The 19,118-nt window shown below is 48.8% G+C and overlaps 8 protein-coding genes and 1 non-coding gene across 9 annotated transcripts; 3 read left to right on the forward strand and 6 right to left on the reverse strand.

The window, feature by feature from the left end:
- Positions 1-58: 58 nt before the first annotated feature.
- On the forward strand, positions 59-3,313 carry F9C07_2280829 (glycoside hydrolase family 2 protein). The gene is made up of 4 exons (XM_041294631.2): positions 59-312; positions 374-1,983; positions 2,056-2,466; positions 2,586-3,313. Exons 2-4 carry the CDS (start codon positions 575-577, stop codon positions 2,713-2,715), a joined length of 1,950 nt encoding a protein of 649 aa, XP_041150221.1. The 5' UTR covers positions 59-312; positions 374-574; the 3' UTR covers positions 2,716-3,313.
- F9C07_2280830 (endoplasmic reticulum-based factor for assembly of V-ATPase-domain-containing protein) lies at positions 3,314-4,664 on the forward strand. The gene is made up of 2 exons (XM_041294632.2): positions 3,314-3,733; positions 3,831-4,664. Exons 1-2 carry the CDS (start codon positions 3,482-3,484, stop codon positions 4,467-4,469), a joined length of 891 nt encoding a protein of 296 aa, XP_041150222.1. The 5' UTR covers positions 3,314-3,481; the 3' UTR covers positions 4,470-4,664.
- A 265-nt stretch (positions 4,665-4,929) lies between these two features.
- F9C07_5657 (uncharacterized protein) lies at positions 4,930-6,493 on the reverse strand (the record flags this gene model as incomplete). The annotated part of the gene is made up of 2 exons (XM_041294643.1): positions 4,930-5,946; positions 5,996-6,493. The coding sequence occupies 2 exons, from the start codon at positions 6,491-6,493 to the stop codon at positions 4,930-4,932; spliced, it is 1,515 nt and encodes a 504-aa protein (XP_041150223.1).
- A 2,579-nt stretch (positions 6,494-9,072) lies between these two features.
- Positions 9,073-10,443, reverse strand: F9C07_5658 (Arb2 domain-containing protein; the record flags this gene model as incomplete). The annotated part of the gene is made up of 4 exons (XM_041294644.1): positions 9,073-9,446; positions 9,521-10,117; positions 10,199-10,314; positions 10,376-10,443. The coding sequence occupies 4 exons, from the start codon at positions 10,441-10,443 to the stop codon at positions 9,073-9,075; spliced, it is 1,155 nt and encodes a 384-aa protein (XP_041150224.1).
- A 997-nt stretch (positions 10,444-11,440) lies between these two features.
- On the reverse strand, positions 11,441-11,938 carry F9C07_5659 (mitochondrial 37S ribosomal protein uS14m; the record flags this gene model as incomplete). The annotated part of the gene is made up of 3 exons (XM_041294645.1): positions 11,441-11,503; positions 11,566-11,737; positions 11,832-11,938. 3 exons carry the CDS (start codon positions 11,936-11,938, stop codon positions 11,441-11,443), a joined length of 342 nt encoding a protein of 113 aa, XP_041150225.1.
- A 687-nt stretch (positions 11,939-12,625) lies between these two features.
- F9C07_t86 lies at positions 12,626-12,722 on the reverse strand. The gene has a single exon. It is a non-coding gene; the product is annotated as a tRNA-Ser (tRNA).
- A 1,345-nt stretch (positions 12,723-14,067) lies between these two features.
- F9C07_5660 (putative mitochondrial F1F0 ATP synthase subunit Atp18) lies at positions 14,068-14,924 on the reverse strand. The gene is made up of 4 exons (XM_071511377.1): positions 14,831-14,924; positions 14,726-14,755; positions 14,549-14,599; positions 14,068-14,426 (listed from the first exon to the last, which is right to left on the reverse strand). The coding sequence occupies exons 1-4, from the start codon at positions 14,865-14,867 to the stop codon at positions 14,371-14,373; spliced, it is 174 nt and encodes a 57-aa protein (XP_071366972.1). The 5' UTR covers positions 14,868-14,924; the 3' UTR covers positions 14,068-14,370.
- Positions 14,925-15,157: 233 nt separating this feature from the next.
- Positions 15,158-15,720, forward strand: F9C07_5661 (putative mitotic spindle biogenesis protein Spc19; the record flags this gene model as incomplete). Its single annotated transcript, XM_041294633.1, has 2 exons — positions 15,158-15,289; positions 15,352-15,720. The coding sequence occupies 2 exons, from the start codon at positions 15,158-15,160 to the stop codon at positions 15,718-15,720; spliced, it is 501 nt and encodes a 166-aa protein (XP_041150226.1).
- A 509-nt stretch (positions 15,721-16,229) lies between these two features.
- F9C07_2280835 (ribosome small subunit component) lies at positions 16,230-19,022 on the reverse strand. Its single transcript, XM_041287182.2, has one exon. The coding sequence runs from the start codon at positions 18,945-18,947 to the stop codon at positions 16,365-16,367; it is 2,583 nt and encodes an 860-aa protein (XP_041150227.2). The 5' UTR covers positions 18,948-19,022; the 3' UTR covers positions 16,230-16,364.
- Between the last annotated feature and the right edge of the window lie 96 nt (positions 19,023-19,118).

The following is a 19,118-nucleotide window of genomic DNA, read 5'->3' on the forward strand; positions in this document are numbered from 1 at the left end:
TAACAATATTTTATAAGAAGATGTTTATATCGCCGACATACTTGACATTGAACAGCATGTCGGCGATATACAGTATACAGTACGTGCTTTAGCTCATATCGGCGATATGCTTCCCGTATACTAGGGCTTCCACTTGATGGGCCAATTGCATTGCATCGGTCTATGAGTTTGAAGAGCCTATCTTTCGACAAAAACTGCTTCATTGATCGTGATTTCTCTATTAGCTTCAAGCTCTGGGAAAATTTTCAAGAATGCATATCGCTGATGTTACTCAACAGTACTTACGATGTATGTACTTAGGCATGGGCTAAGGTAGGGACAGCAAAACCAACAATTTTACTATACATTTAACATACTTATCAGTGTGCTTAAGACAATCGTGTTGCATCCTTGCTTTACAATGTCGCCCTACATCAATCATTCACTTCATGCAGCCCCATAGAAAGACATGGCCAATAATTCATCCCACGTCAGGTGCGGGGAGACAGCCGTCGATCGCGGGGACAGCAATTGCACCTTCACTCTCACAACTCCCCATCCACGACCTGCATAGCATTAGAAGAGCACCAACAGAATGGCAGCATATCCTCGTCCAGACTTCCAGCGCCCAGCACTCAATTGGACGTCGCTCGACGGTCCCTGGGACTTCATCTTCGACGATGCAGACAACGGTCTATCACAGCGGTGGCACCAGAAGGGAATCCCCGCCAACACCATCACCCACGCCAAACGTCAGATCCAAGTTCCATATGCATTTCAAACTCCCGCATCTGGAATTGGCCTTCACGAGGCTCACGAAGTGCTGTGGTACGAGCGCACGTTGACAGATATTCGTACGGCGGATGAACTGGCCAAGAGGAATCGATTAGTGCTTCGCTTCGGTGCAGTAGACTATGACTGTACTGTCTGGGTTGATGGCCAGATGGTTGGAGGGCATCGGGGTGGTCATGTGCCCTTTGAGGTCGATGTGACTGATGCATTTGGGACCCAAGAAAGTGATACAGCGGATAGACGTTTGACGGTTCGGGTTAGAGACTCGCCGTCTGATCTTTGCCAGCCACGCGGGAAACAGTATTGGGGCCCTGTCCCTGAAAGTATCTTTTACACACCGACGAGTGGAATCTGGTTGTCTGTTTGGTTGGAAAGTGTACCCAGGATGCGCTTAGGCAGTAGCAGTGACGGCCTAGTTCTCCGGTCGGATGATATCAACCAAGGGCAGCTTCATGCGCAGGTTGTGGTGTTAGATCGCCCGGCAGCGACGAAATGCCAGGTAGAGATCGAGGCGAGTCTAGGGGGTATCGCTGTGAGTCGCAGCAGACAGGATCTGCCGCAAGACAAAGATTACGTGAGTCTCGATGTAGACATGCGTGGTCTAGACCCTGAGTCATTGAGGGAGAATGTGCCCTTTAATGTCGACGGGTGCTGGTACAACGGGATAGCCCTCTGGGCACCCGAGCATCCTAACCTATATGACTTGGCTTTGCGTCTGTATGATGCCTCGGGAATTCTGGTTGATGTGGTTCAGACTACCACCGGTATGCGCAGTGTTACCTGGAAGAATGGCGACGGGACCTTCCGGCTCAATGGGAAGCCTCGTTTCCAAACCCTGGTATTAGATCAAGGGTATTGGCCGGAGACCGGCCTGACACCTCCTTCGCAAGAGGCACTGAAGGCTGACATCGAGATGGCGAAGGAAATGGGCATCAATGGGTGCCGAAAGCACCAAAAGGTGGAAGACCCCGTCTTCTTTTACTGGGCTGACAGATTGGGATTTCTGGTCTGGGGCGAGATAGCAAATGCCTACGAGTTCAGCGATGACTACATCTCTCGGTTCAACAGCGAGTGGATAGAAGCTGTCAAGAGGGACATCAACCATCCATCTATCGTGGCTTGGACCCCTTTCAACGAGAGCTGGGGATATCCTTCCCTGAAGGATAACATCGAGCAGCGGAACCATATCCGAGCGGTATATTACTTGACCAAGTGCGTTTTTTTTTTTTTTCGGCTCTCTTCCTAACAATGTATCCTCTTGTCATGAACTGACCAATATAAAAGGACCCTGGACCCTTCTCGACCCATCAATGACAACTGCGGCTGGGAGCACGTCTCGACAGACTTGACAACCTACCACGACTATTCGGATCATCCTGCGCTGGCCGCAACCTGTTCGGACTTCAACAACGGCATTCTGGGCCAGAAATCAAACCGCGACATGTTCGTGGGTCCCATTCCTTCCGCTAGCTCTCAACCCCTGGACCCCGGCACTCAACATACGCCCGGCGCTCCGGTGATTTGCTCTGAGTTCGGAGGAGTGAATATCATTCCTGCGAAGGGCACCGCTGCTGGTGAAAGGGACTGGGGTTATACTACCGCAAGCGATCCGGAAGACCTGCTGAGCCGTCTTGAAAACCTGGTGATGGCCGTCGTCAAGGGAGGACATACGTGTGGCTTGGTATATACGCAGTTGTACGTTTCTACCTTTTTTTAGTGCCTTTCTCCACAGATCACCTGATTGTACCTGTGTTTCTCCGTTGTCCCAGCAGAGGATATGGGTATGACAAGCATGATAGCTAATTTAGATGCAGATGCGATATCGAGCAAGAGGTTAATGGTTTGTACTCGTACGATCGCAAAGAGAAAGTGCCGGCTGCCAGAGTAAAGGCAATCATGGATGCCGCTCACATATACTACTACGAGCACGTAGCACCGAAGTAAATCCTAGATAATAAGCGACGGGGAGAGACGATCTTTGGTCTGACCTTCTTCTAGACTCATTAGCAGCATTATGAGTGAATGCCGAATATTTGAACGATATCAAGTCCATCACATAGCTCGACGCAAGGCCTCATGAAAACCCTAGTAAGCAGCAAAAAAGTAAAGAAAGGCCTATACAAATCAGGAAGAGGAGCAAGTGCAATGCAAGATTCAAAACCATGCCTGTTGGTAGGATAATATCTTGCTAAACTCTCCCAGAGGATATTATCTCAGAATAATTCGAACGCATCCATACGATGTCATCACCACTTCACATCAGGGCTACTAACCAATAATTCAACACAACTCTAGGAATTAGGGCTATCAGACCTATATGATGATATGCCCTGTTTGTGAGAGGCTGCGATAGACATATTATCAATCATATAAAAAGCAATCTAAAGACAACTAGTCTATGAAGTACAAAGTCTCTCGAAAGAAGAAAGAAGACATGATTCGTTTCTTCTTTAAGAAAACGGAGGAGGACATCCATAAGGTATCCTGATTCCTGACGCGACAAACTAAAACCCCAACCAGACAACACTAAGCCAAATCCAGTAACCCCATTCATCCCATGTGGGGTCGATATCGTGATTCGATACCAACACCATCATCTTTAAATACTGTACATCCATCAACACCTACAGCTCAACCCTCCAACAAATCTCAAACCAAACCGCTCACCCCTAAAATGTCCTAAAACAAACCGCACCATTGCACAGCAAAAATGGTCCAACTAATAACAACAACCCGGATCCTCTCCGCCCTAGAAGCGATCCCAACCTCCGATCGCAAAGACCTCAATCTACCCTCCAACCCATCCCTAGACAGTCCCATCACTCACGATCAACTAATCCGTCTATCCCGCTACTTCCGCTCCGAAAATGCCACCTCCAACCCCAATGACGCCCGAACCCTCAACTCCCTCCTCCACGGAACAAAAGTCTACGTCCCGCCTCCGCCACCAAAACCCAAACCCGTACGTCTTCACCTTCTCCAAACCATACATACCATACCACAAGCCACAACCACAACCACTAATATAGATATAACATATCTAACTAACAACAACACAGAGCCCAGAGTACCTCGCCCTAAAAGCCCGTCTCCTAGCCGCCTACGAAACAGACACCTACAACCAAATGACGACCTCATCCAACACCCCAAACGGCCCATCACCGATCTTCAGTTCCTCGACACCGACCGTTTCGGCACTCCATGACGACGATGCACATTCGGACGCAGACACTCTTACCCCCGGGCTTGTGCTGAATATTTTTCTTTCGGTTGTGATTACCGGGTTCAGTGTTTATTGGGCGTTGACGAGTTTTTCGACGCCGGAGGTGTTGACGGAGGCTGTTTCGTCGGTTTGGGACCTGGATCGGGGGTCGAGGAGGGGTGGGGGCGTGTCTGAGGCTGTGAAGGTGCTTGTGTCGTTTGGGGCTGCGGTTGCGGTGGGTGTTGCTGAGGTGGCGATTTATGCGATTTACCTGGGGAAGGTGGAGCGGGCGAGGAAGAAGGAGAGGGGGGTTAAGGAGAGGAAGGTAGTTGTTGGGAGGGAGGTTTTGGGTAGGGGGGATGAGGGTGAGAGTGAGAGTGTGCAGCGGGTGGATGGGGAGAAGGAGGAGATTTGGGGGAGAGGGCCGAATGGTGGGTTAAGGAGGAGGGTGAGGGAGCGGTGGGAGGAAAAGGGAAAGGAAGGGGATGGAAATTGATTGTAAGTCGCCGGTCCGCCGGTCTTCTGTTGACACTTGAACAGGATGCATGTTGCATGTTCTTGATACCCCTCGGTCTGAAAGGACTGATTTGTATGATACGTTTTTTTCGACTTCAAAATGAGAATACACCTTTGTGAAACGATCTACTCCATTTAATTGCTTTCACCTACGTTCACCATCTTGGACGGAAAGATTTTTGACAAATCATTAATATTGGTATTCATATGCCCTCTATAATAAAACAAGGAAAACAATGCTTAACAGAAATGCTACATCATCGCTCAATCTATGGCGCTGATATATGCTGTGCTGCTGTCAGGTCATTAGTGATCATCAGTAGCGTGGATATCTATGGTCATCAGGTATGTTTTGTGTTTGTGGTTGTCGTCTGAAATGTGTGGGTAGCTGTGCATTGGTCAACAGCTCGATCGAAGTACGGGAGCACAAATGAAAAGAATCAAACACGTTTCTCTAACAGCAATGTGCCGGTTGGAGTCTTCCTGCTGAAGCCGCCGTCTCGGCTGAAGACCTTCTCGCCGCGCAGCCACGTCTCACGGACCATGCCGCGCAGGGTGCGACCCTGGTACGGCGAGCACTTGTTCCGGAAGAGCATGGTGCTAGGCTCCACGACCCATTCGGCAGAGTCGTCGAAGACACAGATGTCGGCGTCAAACCCGGGGACGAGATCACCTTTCTGGCGCTCAAGTCCAACCTGTGCCGCGGTGTTGGCACAGCACAGGCGTACAATGTCTTGGAGGGCCCGCTTGGTGTTGGTATCCTCCGGAGCAGAGGTGAGACCCTTCCGGCGGCTGAGCTCCGTCCACAGGATTGGAAGACCCAGACCGACAGAAGAGATACCGCCCCAGGCGGAGGAGAAGCTGCCTTGGTTCTTTTCGATGGCGGCATCGCCCTTGGAGGTGCAGCTACCCGGGATATGGGAAGGAAGGAGCTTCAGATCCGGGGTGCACGGGGAGTGGTCCGACACGACGGTCTTGATGACACCATCCTCGGCGTGGCGTTCCAATTCGGCCCAGAGGGCATCCTGGTTAAGCTGTGAGCGAATCGGTGGGCAGCACTTGTGGCGGGTATCACCGTCCCGGATCTCCTCGGCGGCCAGGGATAGATAATGGAAACAAGTCTCTGCAGTGATAGAAATTCCGTCTGCACGGGCTTTCTTCAGGAGTGGAATAGCCTCCATGGCCGATAGGTGGACAATATGCAAAGCAAGCTTGGGAGCCAGGTGGGCCAATGACAGGATCTCTTCTACAGCACAGGTCTCATATGCGGAGGGACGAGATGCCAGGAAAGTGGAGTATGCTTCCGCGGGGCCTTCGGGGATCTGGGGTTGGTCTGCCTGGGAGGATGTGTTGGGGGGCACCATTTCCGCATGGAACATGAGGGTGGTGGGCTCATCGGCAAGTTCCGCCATGGCCTTACGGATGTCTTCCGAGGAGACGGCGGGGAATTCGTCAACCTAAAACGGTAAGCACGGAAACTTACTGAGGGGGCACTGATATACTCACCCCACTGTCAATGAGAAACCCCTTGAAGCCGCGGACACCTTGGTTAACGAGGGCCTTCAGTTCGCCAGCGTTGCCGGGGATGATGCCGCCATAGAAGCCGACATCGACCCAACACTTGCCTTGGGCAGCATTCAGCTTCTCCCTGAAACCTGCCACGGTGGTGGTGGGCGGGATAGCGTTCAGAGGCATGTCAATGACGGTGGTGACACCACCAAAGGCAGCAGCCTGGGTGCCTGTATAGAAGCCCTCCCATTCGGTGCGGCCGGGCTCGTTCAGGTGAACATGGGCATCAACCAAGCCGGGAAGCAAGACATAAGGCGAATAGTCGGTATAGGGAGTCCCTTCAGGGAAGTCAGAGGCAGGAATGACGGAGTCAAAGACCGCAGTGATCTTTCCAGAGGTGCGAGAGATAACGATTGTGGCTGACGTTAGACGACCCGAGATGACGGCTCGAGACGACGTCACCACCGCGATAGAGGGGATTTGTTGCGTTTCCATGGTCAAGGAGGGTTATCGATAGGAAGACAGAAGAGAGATAAGGGGATAGAGAGAAGAAGGAAGAAAGAAAGAGGAGGAAATGGGAGAGAGGAAGAGGTCAAGGAGGGGCCCAAAGAGGGTGATGACAGTGAGTGGACGAAAAGATAAGGACGAGTTCAATGAACTGATAAGAAGGCAGTTTCAGACAGGTTTGGGAGGCAAGGGATCCTTATTGGGAAGTCCTGAAGACAGACTGATAAGGACTAAAACTCTCACGAATGAAGAAATGCGATATGGGAGGGCAGGCACGATAGCGCAATCCGGGGTATCGATAAGGGTTTTATATAACTATTTCCCATCATCCCCCTCGTCTGTGGGAACTCTTAGTGCCCTTTTTTTCTCAGTCCCCGAACTTTGGCCACGTCTTGTCCTCGACCGATAACAATACTAATCGAGTAATCGGAAAGGGAAGAAGAAAAAAAAGTATAAAAAGGGGATCCACTTTACAAACAAGCGGATCCACCGGTGCCACCGGAACAGTATCAGAGATTCGTCTTACTCGATTGAAATACCGATAAGGCTTTCTGACTGTCGGTGTATTCAAAAAGGTCTCTCACCCCAGCCATGATAAACCTATCAGCCGACTTGTTCTCCCTCATCGTAGGGAGATTTGTGAACAAAGGGAAGTTAGAAGAATCCATGTGACCCTCGATACCCTCACTATTACTGATTCGGGTATTCGGAAGTGTTCTTGGTGACCTCGTAAAATCCTGTCTGGCCTGGGTCCTCGCCAGTCTGACTGCTCCCCCTCAACCGTGGTTTTGCATCGGGCGCCTCCGGCATCCGCCATCGGCTCGCTCCCTGCAATTGCTTTTAGTACCTGTCTTTACTCGATCAAAATTGGTCCCCATTTCCCCTTCAGGAATTTCCTTTACTCGATGGTTTCATGTAGTTGGACAGTGTCCTCGGAGATGTACAACGCAGTGCGAAAAATCGTAATGCAGGCACTCCGCATGCGCGTGAGTGTTTCCAAGCACTCGACCATTCGGCTAAACATTCCCTTTGTTGGGTCGGAGGCCCCCGTTGGACACACCGTCTCTCTCTTATTGTTCGTATTCCAGTATTCGTTCCAACTTCCTCATCACGACTGTGTTAAGGTAGATCCCAGGTAGATCCTGGACCACAAATCAGGGGAAAACTCATAAATTACTGGGGACTTACCTGTAAATTCGAATTGTAATACTTCCGAGCCACAGAACGCCACCCGGCTAAGCCTTCTTTTGCTTCAGGGCACCCAACCGAGGAAAGTCCGTACCTGTGGTCGGACCCAAGCCACCCAAGTGTCAACGCCGCTTCCAGGTAAATAGTAATACACTGTGTAGAACCTCCCAGCACCAGCATCCGAATGATGTGCATGATGCGAAGATGATCCGCGACGGCGTGTAGTTGTGCAAATAGACCTGTCAATTGACTTTCGAGTATCCACTTTTCGGACGAATCGAAGTTCTGATCGTATACTCCCAGACAGGGATTGACTATAGTGCCACCAAGAAAAAGAAGCAAAAACAGAACCAAGGACCTAAAATCTAGTCCTTCGATCTGACATCAATGCCCGATTCAGCCCCAGAGATGTCGATACCTAACTGGTCCAGAAATGAATTCCTATCGCCGATAAACCCTTCGTTCATGACATTCTCCAATCAGTTTCGGTTTCGCTTCGCTTGTAGTAGCCATTTTTTTAGACTTCTATATAGGCTTTGTTCTGGCGTCATCTTGTCAACTCTCTATGTGGTAGACAACACAATGATAATTGGAGGGGGAGCATAAAAACGAGCATCATCAGCAAGAAGCGATATGTTGAACGTCTCTCTTCCATCTGCTAAACAAGGGAGAGAAATACAACCACCCGGTCACGATCACCCGTGACTTTCCTCTCTGGGTTACGCCAGGTAACCTCTGACGTGCAAGAAGCCCTACATAGCCCTGTTTACCCTGTCATGTACACTATCTCAATTTCCTGTCTCCCTAGACCATGACACAATATCATACTGCAGCCCACAATCAAGATTTGCCATTCATCATCCTCGCCAGAACCCCCATCGCATCCCCCTCTCTACCCTCCGGAATAAAAAATAGGATCGTGGTAAAATCAACTCATGGTTGTTGATGTTGATGTTGTTAACGGTGATTGTATATGTGAGGTGGGGTGTTAGTTGAATGGTTAGAGTCTAGATTCGAGGGAACATGATAATCATTAGTATTTTGTGTGATGGGAGGGGATTAATAGATGGCCTTTGGGGAACGAATCATCGACGTTAAATCAGACCCTTGTCAATGCAACAATGCATAGAGTTAGCTACCAGGTAGAAGCCCCATGTTGACACCGCATATCCTTTGCATCCTTTGAACTGAACGTCATTCTCTGCTTTCCGGGGTAACAACTACTTAATAACTACCTAGTGCTTGACTACTAATCGTCTTCTGAAGCTCGAGTCTCATCATATTAGCCATCCCATCACCCACCAGCCATTAACCTTGCATAAATGCCTAGAACCAGAAAGGCAAGCCAGCTCCTAAAACGGCCAGAGACCAGACGAGTCTTATTCATTGCTTCCATCCGTGTTCAGAGTCTCCAAATCACTATCATTCATCTCCTTCAGCTTCAACTGAGCCTCATACATGGTCGGATCCGCATGTGCTCGATTCAGCCACTCAAGCATATCCTTCCAAGCGCGCGGCATGATACACTCCACATGCTGCATCTCCCCAGATGAGTAACAGTTACAGCCATACCGACGGGAGCCCGGGACCAAACAACCCTTTGGTGCGTCAGAGATAACATAGGCACGACAGCGGGAAGAAATGAAGGCAAGGAACGAGCCCGACATCTCATCATTGACAGCCAGTTCAACGTCGGTGGAGTGGAGAGGGTTGGTAAGAACAACAGCAGATATATATCCACGCCAACCCTCCCCTTTTTGAATTGATTCATATGTTAGCCGTAGTTCAGACGGAGTTTCACTCTGATCACGATACAATAGCACTTACAGTTTAGAGATAAGTGGCGAATTGCGCCCTGGCCCCCTTCAGCGATTCCGACGATGCTGATTTTAGCATCATGGCGCACCAAGCGTCCGCGGTCAGCTAGGATTTCATTAAAGACACAAGAGATGTGATCTTCCCAGCAGCCGTTGTCAGGGATCTTGTTTCTATGGGTCATCATCAGGGGAGGATCGACGGCCGAGGGGCGAGGATAAGCGAGCCAGGTCGGCAGGGTCATCGGGCGACGAGCACCGCAATGCCAAATTAATTGGCCTGTGTTCGCAAGCACCAGAGCAGTGTCGCCGCGCTTGGGGGCGGACTCAGTGTTGGTTCCCTCTTTATTAGTTTCGGACTGAAGGACGGCTTTGACAAACGAGACAGCAGAGCCTGCGTTGATGCCATCCACACCTATGCTTCGATACGCCCAGATTCCCAGATCCTGTACTGGCTCTCCGAAGACAACAATGATATGAGATGCCGTGGATAGGTTAGATGACACCAGGATCGGAACATGAGCCTCATTCACTTTAGAAATGAGAGGAAGACGCAGGATTGTAAGGTTGAGCTCCCGTAGGCGAGAAGCCACGGTTTTGCGGATGCATTCTATAATGTTTACCAATGTTAGACACCTCAGATTGCAAAATATTTTGGGAGAAATAGGCATGTCATCTCATTCGGACGCACCACTCATCGCCTCTCTCTGCATGTCATTGACGCGGGCATTTTTGTTGATCTTGTACTGAAACTCCTGCGTAGGATCCGCGATCTTTCTGATCTGGTCTTTCTCATTGATGAAGTATCTAGTTGTTATCCTCCGTTTAGTATTTGGTCATGACTGTGAAGGAAGCCTCGAGTCCATACCCTAATTTCTCAAGGTCCGCAGGAAACTCGTGCTCGGGTGGGAGGTCTTCACGACGGTAGACAAACATCTTGCTGGCTTCTTGTTCTTTTTATTGTAAGAAAAGATAAGAGGGCGCAGGATCAGTGCTATGATGAAAGGGGAAGAATGAGAGGAGAGGCTGTTTCACTGAGAGTAAAAGTGCTAGAGTTGATTAGTCGTTGTTGTATTGCAAACGCATGAAACACAGTGAATCAGACTACAGATTGAATAAATTCATGCAAACGGATATCCATTGTTAGGCATGAACGCCTGATCACAGGGCTTGTACTACACACTCATGATATATAGCTTCTTTGTAGGCTTGTTAGACCGTCGCTTATACTCTTTAGGTTTAAGATATCTCTATCAAGAGCATCTTTGAGCTGCAATATGAACACCGCAGTCAAAATTATGGTGACCGATGGACAGAACGAAGACGGCTAGTCAAGCCTTAGACTTCAAATACATGGCAGTGGATTTGTGATGATATATTGAGTAAAGGATGTCATTCAAGAACAGATCGAAACGAGATCTTAGCTAAGGCGGTCGAGTCAAAGCATTTGTACTGCTAATGTGAAGGTATACACTCAAGAGACAAATATTCACCTGTAAGATGAATCTTTGTCCACGGGACTATGACATGAAGGGAGAAAAAAAGGGGGGGAACGAGTGTATTCGCTAATGATTATAATACTAGAATAAAAGTAGGTTACCTGACGGTGTTGGGTTTGTCCGTGCCCAGCCTTATATCGCACTTGTTTATGAATGATAAAACAAGATGGCTGATCTACTGGAGAACGGATAGATTCGACCAGTTCCAATGTACGGAAAACCTAGCAGACGGTAGCGAACGCTTGATATGAACGAAAAAGCCGTCATAATCAGCGGAGAAAATCCAACACATATCGTCTATTGAAACCCGGCAGTTGATATATTGTACATCTTTCTCGAAGAAAAAAAAAAGTATGGAATTAAACGCCCTCGTGCAAATCGGCTGACCCAGTAGCCATGAACATAATAAAAACAATCCGCAGTATATGGACACACTACCAACTGGCTTTCTTCACACCGGGTAGTTCACCAGCCAGTGCCTGTTGACGGAATTGGTACTAAACACGATGTCAGTCAATGCCTGCCACTCCATTAAACGAGTTTGGAGGAAGTTGCTTACTCTAGCAATTCTGAAGTCGCGAATCACACTTCGAGCAATACCACCCGCCACACAGCGGTTCTTGATCTGAGTGGGCCGGGTGTAGGCGTGCATCTGGGAAAGCTGCAACTGAGCCTGGGCACGGGTACGCTGTGGAAGGGAGGTGTTGCGGATGATGTAACGGAGAGCTTGGCTATAAGATAAAACCAATTGATTAGATATAGGTCCCACAAATCCTTGTCAAAAGGGAATGCGACAAAGGTCCAAAAAAAGCCGACTTAGCATACCGTTCAGGCTCGTGCTGCTCGAAGACCTTCCGTTTGGTGTGGTCACGAATGACACGGGCGTTGATAAACCCGCTGAGGTCCAAGCGCTTGGATCTGAAAAGCGACATGGTGTATTTTCCTGTAGCTGGTGAACTGCGATTGTCTGGATGTCGGCACTCGATATCTTTTGATGGCGGTTGTGATCGGAGTTCTGGGGTCACGGGAAGATACGCTTTCCTCATTCAGATTAGTCTTCAATCTACCATACTGGGTAGTAAAAGGCCGCCGATTGGTTAGTTACTCACCGCCTTCGCTTAATGAGAGTACTCCGTTGTTAACTTCTCGGGAAAGTTAAGCCTTCCATGAGAAGGTAGTACATACTCCCGTACCCTTGATAAGATTCTCACGTTTTCGAGGTTTATAAGGAAATCGAATCGGCTACCCGAGAGTAATCTCTCATCTTCTGGGCCTTTATCTCGCGAGATATTACAGTATAAAGTGATTATGATTCGAATATGAAATTAACCCATCAGCCGCACGGAGCCTTCTTACTGAGATGGTGATATCTAAAGCGCCCGCTACATGCGTATACCTACACACACATACAATCGTAGGGGCAAATTCATATTCGCTGTGGATTAATTGTGAAGAAAATACATATGATTGCTGGATTCAAGTCAAACTATCGATTACTCATTGGAAAAGACACCCTCGAACATGGCCAAAAAGTAAAGCAACGACCAGGAATCAGGATCCTTCCCGGGCCCGCGATTTACACTTCTTACTGTAGGAAGAGGCAAAAAATGAAGATAGGACGTCAGCGACAGGATTCGAACCTGTGCCCACGAATGGAATTGATGACGAATATATGAGAATTCGAGTCAATCGCCTTAACCACTCGGCCACACTGACTTACGATTGGAAATTATAGTGCATCAATTGTATATCACACTACAAAACTATTCAGGTTACTGACTCACTAATGGGATCAAAATCCGGAATTTGCCATGAATCGTTTAGAGGCCGACAACCTGTGCGGCCAACTTTACGGAGTACTGTGAAGACAGTTATCTACGCAAAACGTCTAGAAACTCGCTTTTACAAATAATGGGTGTCAGTGTGGCCGAGTGGTCAAGGCGACTCGGACTTTCATATCCGTCACTAATCCCATTCATGGACAGCCAGCCTGTCGCTGACAACATCTTGTTGCTCCTCGCCGAGACACCTAGGGCAAGGCCACTTTTATTGGCAGACTTGGTCCCTCCGGTGAGATGTCCAATAGTTCTAAGTCTACCGCATACCCTGTACTAGATTGTGGAATGTTTGTATTGATGTCTCTTGAACTGCTATGGGGAGTCATATGGATCTACTATTAAAGCTCTAGAAGCGCAGGGAATCTATATATTATACTGTTCTACCTTTTCACCTGACCTCTTACTTATTGAAACTGTGTGGAATTGGATGAGCGATCATAATTAGGAAAGGCACGGTTCTATAGATCTTATTAGCTCAGGTGCTCGCTTAAGATCTGTAGTTTTAGAGGCGTAGCATAGGATTCCTAAATGGCAGCTTCTGCTTCTGATAATGGAGATACCTCACCGTGCTGAGGCAGTTATTCAAGCTAACCGGGGGGCCTGCATGCCTTTTCTTTCTCTATATGAATGATTTCCACAGAGTTGAATAGCTTTATACTTATTGATTTTATCAAGCCGGCATAAAGTTAGCTGGTGAATAGACTAAGTAAACCCTTCTTACTATAGTAACGATGAGATGAAAGGCCGAGGCGATATATCTCAACTACCCATGTAACGGCTATCAATCCCCATCCGTCCGGCCTGTTTGATAAGGAGCTCTAGCTCTAGCTCTGCATGACTCTAGTGCAAGTGATTATCATTTACATGAGTTGATGTGGTGATAGTAGTCTATATGGCTTACATCAAATTTACCGGGGCTTCCTAAATATTACGGCAAAATGCACACCACCGTGCTATCACCACTCATGATTCTCATGCAACTGCATGATCAGCCTTCCTTGAGTAGGTCACTGTGATGCAACTTAATTTGATATAAGCCGGTGGATCGAGTGATCCTAAAGAAAAGAAGCTCTGTAGGAATGGAACAGATTATCCACACTGCGACTGGATCATGCATCACCAGACTTGAGCTCTAGATCATGAAATGTAGCCACCATGCTCCAAGCGACTTTATGAAGCTACCAAGCCAGCAGTACTGAGAAGCATTTAGCAGCGAAAGACAGTTTATATAAAGCTAGTATGGGCGTGTGATAACTGTCAGCTACTGCGATGACTTCGCAGCCGAATTACGCGAATGAATATCGTTCAAGGCAAAGGAAACAGATGAAGCATGTACTGGAAAGACGACCGTAGCAGTAGTGGTACAACTTGTCAATTCGTCAAAATCTCATGACGGTCTATATGCCTGTACAGAATAACTGTCCGCAAACCGAAATTTGGGCGAAGCAGCAATCCGGATAATCAGCCACCCTCCGTATTCTTCTTTCACCCGTCAAATTGACATTCTCAGATTAACAGAGATTAATTTAGTGCTTGCTGTTCTTGAGGTTGGGGTTGCGGGGGTCGTTCTTGAACTCTCCGGCTGCAGAAGGGAACCAATGTTAGCTATAATTGAGAAATTGCGGGAGTTGCTCGCATCGAAGGGAAAATCTAGCTCCTATAGAAGCATAAAGTCCCCTGAATTCGAAGAACGGGGCGACTCACTGTTGGCGAGGGCGTTGCCGAGGGAGTTGATGCCGTAGAGGATGACAGCGCCTAGAAAGACTCCCGTCAGTATCCGAGATCCAGTACCCTGTGCACTTGTCCAAACACGTATCCCATAGTCGAGATCAAATAGAATAGACGTATTCGTAGAGGGATTTCAATAATGGCGATGCATACCGGCAGCGAAGAAGGGGCCCAGAGGCTTGGCTATAACGAGGTAGGTCAGTCAGCTTTCGACCTGGTTTAATCCAACAAGAATCTCCGACCGGCGCGGTGTCTTACCAATGGGGGTGGGGAACTTCTTTCCGAGGAGAGACATGGTGACAAGTTATATATTGCACGGGAATGTCCTAGGAGGATAAAGGTGAGAGGTGAGTTGATGTAGGCGGAATACGGTGCAACGAGGAGGAGCGGGAACAACGAGTTTTGCCCGGAGGTCCGACTTCCGGCCGCTTTTACCATAGCCGCACGGTCTCATCGCCGCTTTTATCGCTCCGTTAGCCCCTCCGCCTGTAAACAAATGCAGCAGTTGTCATGAAACTCCAACTTCATACTTTCTAAGTATATTCATTTAAAAACGCTTCCGCATTATTTCGCCCTCGTATCACCATGGCGGCATCACTAAATGCTTCAGTCACGTCTCTCCAATCCTCTCTACAACTTCTCGACTCATCTATCTCCACTCTTGAATCTGGTGTTAGTGACTTTCCTCGACTGTGCAAGGTCCTGCAAACAACCCGAGTAAGTGCCGGCAACGTACCTTCCGGAACCCGGTAAATGTATTGATAAAAATCCAATAACAGCACTTTGAACTTCTTCCCGAGCCTACGCTCCGCGAAGCACAGCAATCATTACTTGATGAAATTACTCCCAGCATCGGACACTTGCTATCATTAGCGTCAAACCACGTTGAAAAGCTCTCTCGTCGCGAACAAGCTCTCCGAGCAAAAGCTGAGCTGCAGGAAGGCAGAATGTACTCCAGCGAGAGCCGCCAAACCTCAAGCCGTAGCCAGAATGCCTATGGGGATCGACAAAAGGCTAATGCTGCTAAAGCGGCGGAGTTCAGGCGATTGGTACAGAAGAAGGAACGGCTGAAGTATGCTGTCGAGAGATTGGAGTTGCAGAGTAAACAGCGCGAACGTCAGTTGAGAAAGAGTATGGCCGCCCAATAAGTCTGCACTCACGGGGTGAAAACTATAGCAACAGCGCAAAATGGTTGCAACTACGCCATCCCTGTTATTCAAGACACCTGCCATTATAATCGGTGAAACTACCCGAGCTCGACGACTCGGCTTCAATGGAAGTAGGTCGCTGTCATCGCCGAGCAGCGTTGAGACTTACCTTTAACATACGTCTACTATTCGCCTTAGTGCCCACGGTGCATAGTGTTCGACATATGCGCTACTAATGCATAAAGCCGAAGATTGGTGATGCGAAAGTAAAGTCTTTCGATCTACCGTCATCCGCCACCAATTGCTTGATCCCTCATGCTAGGATTTAGCAGGCACCTTCAGACCATTTGCGTCTTCCCGTGAAACAGCCAATTGCAATTGTCTTCGACACAGTCCATGGATTATATAAGGAGCTGCGAATGCTGTATATGAGAGGAATATTGGTCACATTGAAATTGAGTGAAGAGCTCAATAAGCCATACAGTTGTGGTCTAATTACATATATCCGTTATTTATAATACATTTATTATACATCCTTCAAAACTTTGAAGCCCAGGTGCCTGTACCGAGATATGAACCATTTATACGCCGTAGCCCTATGCCTTGTGTTTCCCGCCAGCCGATGAACTATGCAAACGAAGCTTTCAAACTAAGAAGTCATCCTGCGCTACTTTCGCAGCGGCATGCTTCTTCGAAGCCTGCCTCACCTTCTTCTTGTCCGCATGCTTCTTCCAGCTTGGGATCGTTTGGCCCTTCTTTCTCTGCTGTATAAGCACCTCAGGCCAGTCAGAACCCTCGGACTGCTGCTCAAGTTCACCTTCCTCGGCTAAATCGGCCCTAAGGGCTGCCCGCCTAGCCAAACGTTCTTTCTTGCCTTCGCCGTGCTTATCACCGAGTCTCAAGCTTCTTGGGATGCGGGTCTTCGCACCAAGAGCCCACAGATCTCCCCAATTTGACTTGCGAGCATCTTTGTATGCCCGGCGGCTATAGGAGCGGGGCACCGTCCAGCGCTCAATCTTTCCAGCAGGCGTACAAAAATCGAAGATGACATGTCCGCGGCGTTTCATTGGAGGATACACAATACGAGGAAGAGACAACGTGTGGAAGTTCTCGGGCTTCGCTTGTTCGCTTGCCTCGGTCTGGGAACTAGTAGCTTCGTCTGGTGCTTCCATCTCTTCTACAGCTGGGTCGTGTAAATCTTCGTAGCCAGCAAAGGCCGCTTCGGTAGCTTCCGAGCCTTGTACAATACCCTGCGTCTCACGCAAGTCGACGCCACGTTGTACAGCGATATAACTGAACTTCACATCTTCGTGGTTCCGATCCTTGGCTCCCAAGATACGTTGGAGGAATGACGGTCTGATATATCTCTGCTGGAAATGACAATAATCTTTGCGTCCCTTGGAATGGCCTGGAGTGTTGAACATGGGGCATTTCTCATGGTTAGTGCAGGGCGCAACAATCATTCCGGGTTCCTTCTCAATATGTGAATCCTCAATTGGTGACTCGGTGAAGTTGGTATATGTTGTAGAGCCAGGGCTTGATACGAAACGCTTAAGGATCATCTCACGGGCCCCGGCAATTGCTTCGAATCCTTTCTGGTGTCCCTTCTCGAGAAGGATTAGAACACCGCCATCAGGGTTGAGAAGATTCCACAGGTTCTCCACGTGCTCTTTGCGTAAGAACTCCTCCTCTATGCCGAGCAAACTATGGGGAGCCACGATAATATCGTACTGCTTTCGCTTTGGAGGAGCTCTCTCATCATCTAGAGTAGGTTTTTCGCGGATGTGAACATAGTCAGGCAAGCGTGGTAGAAACGAAGTGTTCTCCAACAATAAACTAGCACGCATTCGAAGGGCATCCGAACCAGTGACGACAGTCGATCTACCTAAAGGATAAGGACTTGCCCTGGGATGGTCTGGGACCATAGACTCCCATTCTGCACGAATGACATCTCGCCAAGCAAGGACACCGGCACCACCAGCACTGGCATCAAGGATATGCGGCCCATCTTCTTTCGAGATGAGCCCACGTAGCCACTCCGTGCCCAAGCGCTTTCGGACCTCGACCAAGGTGCTCAGTATAGATGTATACATTCCAGGGAACAGAGCCGCAATGTATGCATTCGCCTCCATTTCTGTCATGTGTCGCTGGGAAGCGTCTAGCGGAATAGGGAGCTGGGGCATCTGTGCGCGCGGTGGAGGAGTGGTAGTAGAATAAGGAAGGCGCGTACCGCCAAAGGTACGATGGGCAACATCCGCAATATGCTTATTGGAGTAGTCGGACAAGATGATGGAAATAGGTCCAGTTACTGTATCCTTGGGCAAGAAAACAGTACTGGGATCGGTAGAGAACTTCCCTTCCACAGTCAAAGGATGCAGTCGAGGTGTGTCGTCGGGGTTTGCTTCTTCTTCAAACTGCTCCAGCATGATTTCTCCACCGAGCTGTTCCGCCACTTCCCTTGTCCGTTGCATGGCGATAGATTCATCCTCGACCGGGCCAGCCTCCATATCATAGACCACAGGTGGTTCATCCTCTGACTCAGCCTGCTCGAAATCGACAGCTTCCCATCCTCCCTGACCATCTTCACGGTATAGAACATCTGCATCCTTCTCATCTTCCGTTGCTTCAAGCTCTAACTCCTCCTGGCGAATGATCGGCTCGCCATACAACTGAGTGTATAACCGCAACTCAGTGTCATTCAGCAATCCATCGGGCAGAGTGTCCCCGAACACCTGTCTCGCCTCCTGAACGCGCGCTTCTAAAGTCTCCTGGTCCCGATGGCCGATCGTCTCGCTGAATGCATGATCAAGCTCTGGACCATCAAGGTTGAGAGCTTCCCAGTAATCGTCCAACAGGCTCAGCTCATCCATAAGCTCAGCCATTTCCATCTCATTTTGTTCAATTTTATCAATCACATCGTAGATGGCGTCCTTCCGATCCGCATTGACATTGCCATCTGCCGGGGGCACCGTAGACGCATATCGCCGTCCATTTTTCAGACCGCCGATTATGTATCCAGTAGCAGTCTTTCGAGGAAATCCGACCGGTGAATTAAGGGGAAACTCGTATCGCGCGTTTGTACATCTGTACCGCTGCGCTATGAAACTGGTAGCTCCGCCGCGGAGCTGTTGCGAACTGATTTGCGACGACTTCGATGCAATGGTGCGCAGAAGGCCGTGGGAGCAAGACCGGCTCGCCCTTGATGCTGGGGATCTTGATAGCATCATCAAACCCTTCTTACCACCTTGGAAGCGATAATCAGCGACCTGAGTCTGGGGATGGAGGAAAAACGCCACTCGTGAGAGCTCTGTTAGGAAAATCTTTGCCAAGAAATGCGGCCATCAGAAATTCCACTTTTCCTATTGGCGGGTGGAAGGAGGTAGTCCAATTATGTAATT

This window comes from Aspergillus flavus, chromosome 7 (assembly GCF_009017415.1).
Source record: "Aspergillus flavus chromosome 7, complete sequence".
NCBI classification, from domain to species: domain Eukaryota; kingdom Fungi; phylum Ascomycota; class Eurotiomycetes; order Eurotiales; family Aspergillaceae; genus Aspergillus; species Aspergillus flavus.

Bases quoted from the DNA above. Each gene is read 5' to 3' on its own strand.
- F9C07_2280829 (XM_041294631.2), top strand. From the start codon at position 575: ATGGCAGCATATCCTCGTCCAGACTTCCAGCGCCCAGCACTCAATTGG. The intron at 1,984-2,055 runs GTGCGTTTTTTT...CCAATATAAAAG, and splicing joins GCGGTATATTACTTGACCAA to GACCCTGGACCCTTCTCGAC. The intron at 2,467-2,585 runs GTACGTTTCTAC...ATTTAGATGCAG, and splicing joins GGCTTGGTATATACGCAGTT to ATGCGATATCGAGCAAGAGG.
- F9C07_2280830 (XM_041294632.2), top strand. From the start codon at position 3,482: ATGGTCCAACTAATAACAACAACCCGGATCCTCTCCGCCCTAGAAGCG. The intron at 3,734-3,830 runs GTACGTCTTCAC...ACAACAACACAG, and splicing joins CGCCACCAAAACCCAAACCC to AGCCCAGAGTACCTCGCCCT.
- F9C07_5660 (XM_071511377.1), bottom strand. From the start codon at position 14,867: ATGTCTCTCCTCGGAAAGAAGTTCCCCACCCCCATTG. The intron at 14,756-14,830 runs GTAAGACACCGC...ACCTCGTTATAG, and splicing joins GAAGTTCCCCACCCCCATTG to CCAAGCCTCTGGGCCCCTTC. The intron at 14,600-14,725 runs GTATGCATCGCC...GAGTCTTTCTAG, and splicing joins GGGCCCCTTCTTCGCTGCCG to GCGCTGTCATCCTCTACGGC.
- F9C07_2280835 (XM_041287182.2), bottom strand. From the start codon at position 18,947: ATGATGCTATCAAGATCCCCAGCATCAAGGGCGAGCCGGTCTTGCTCC.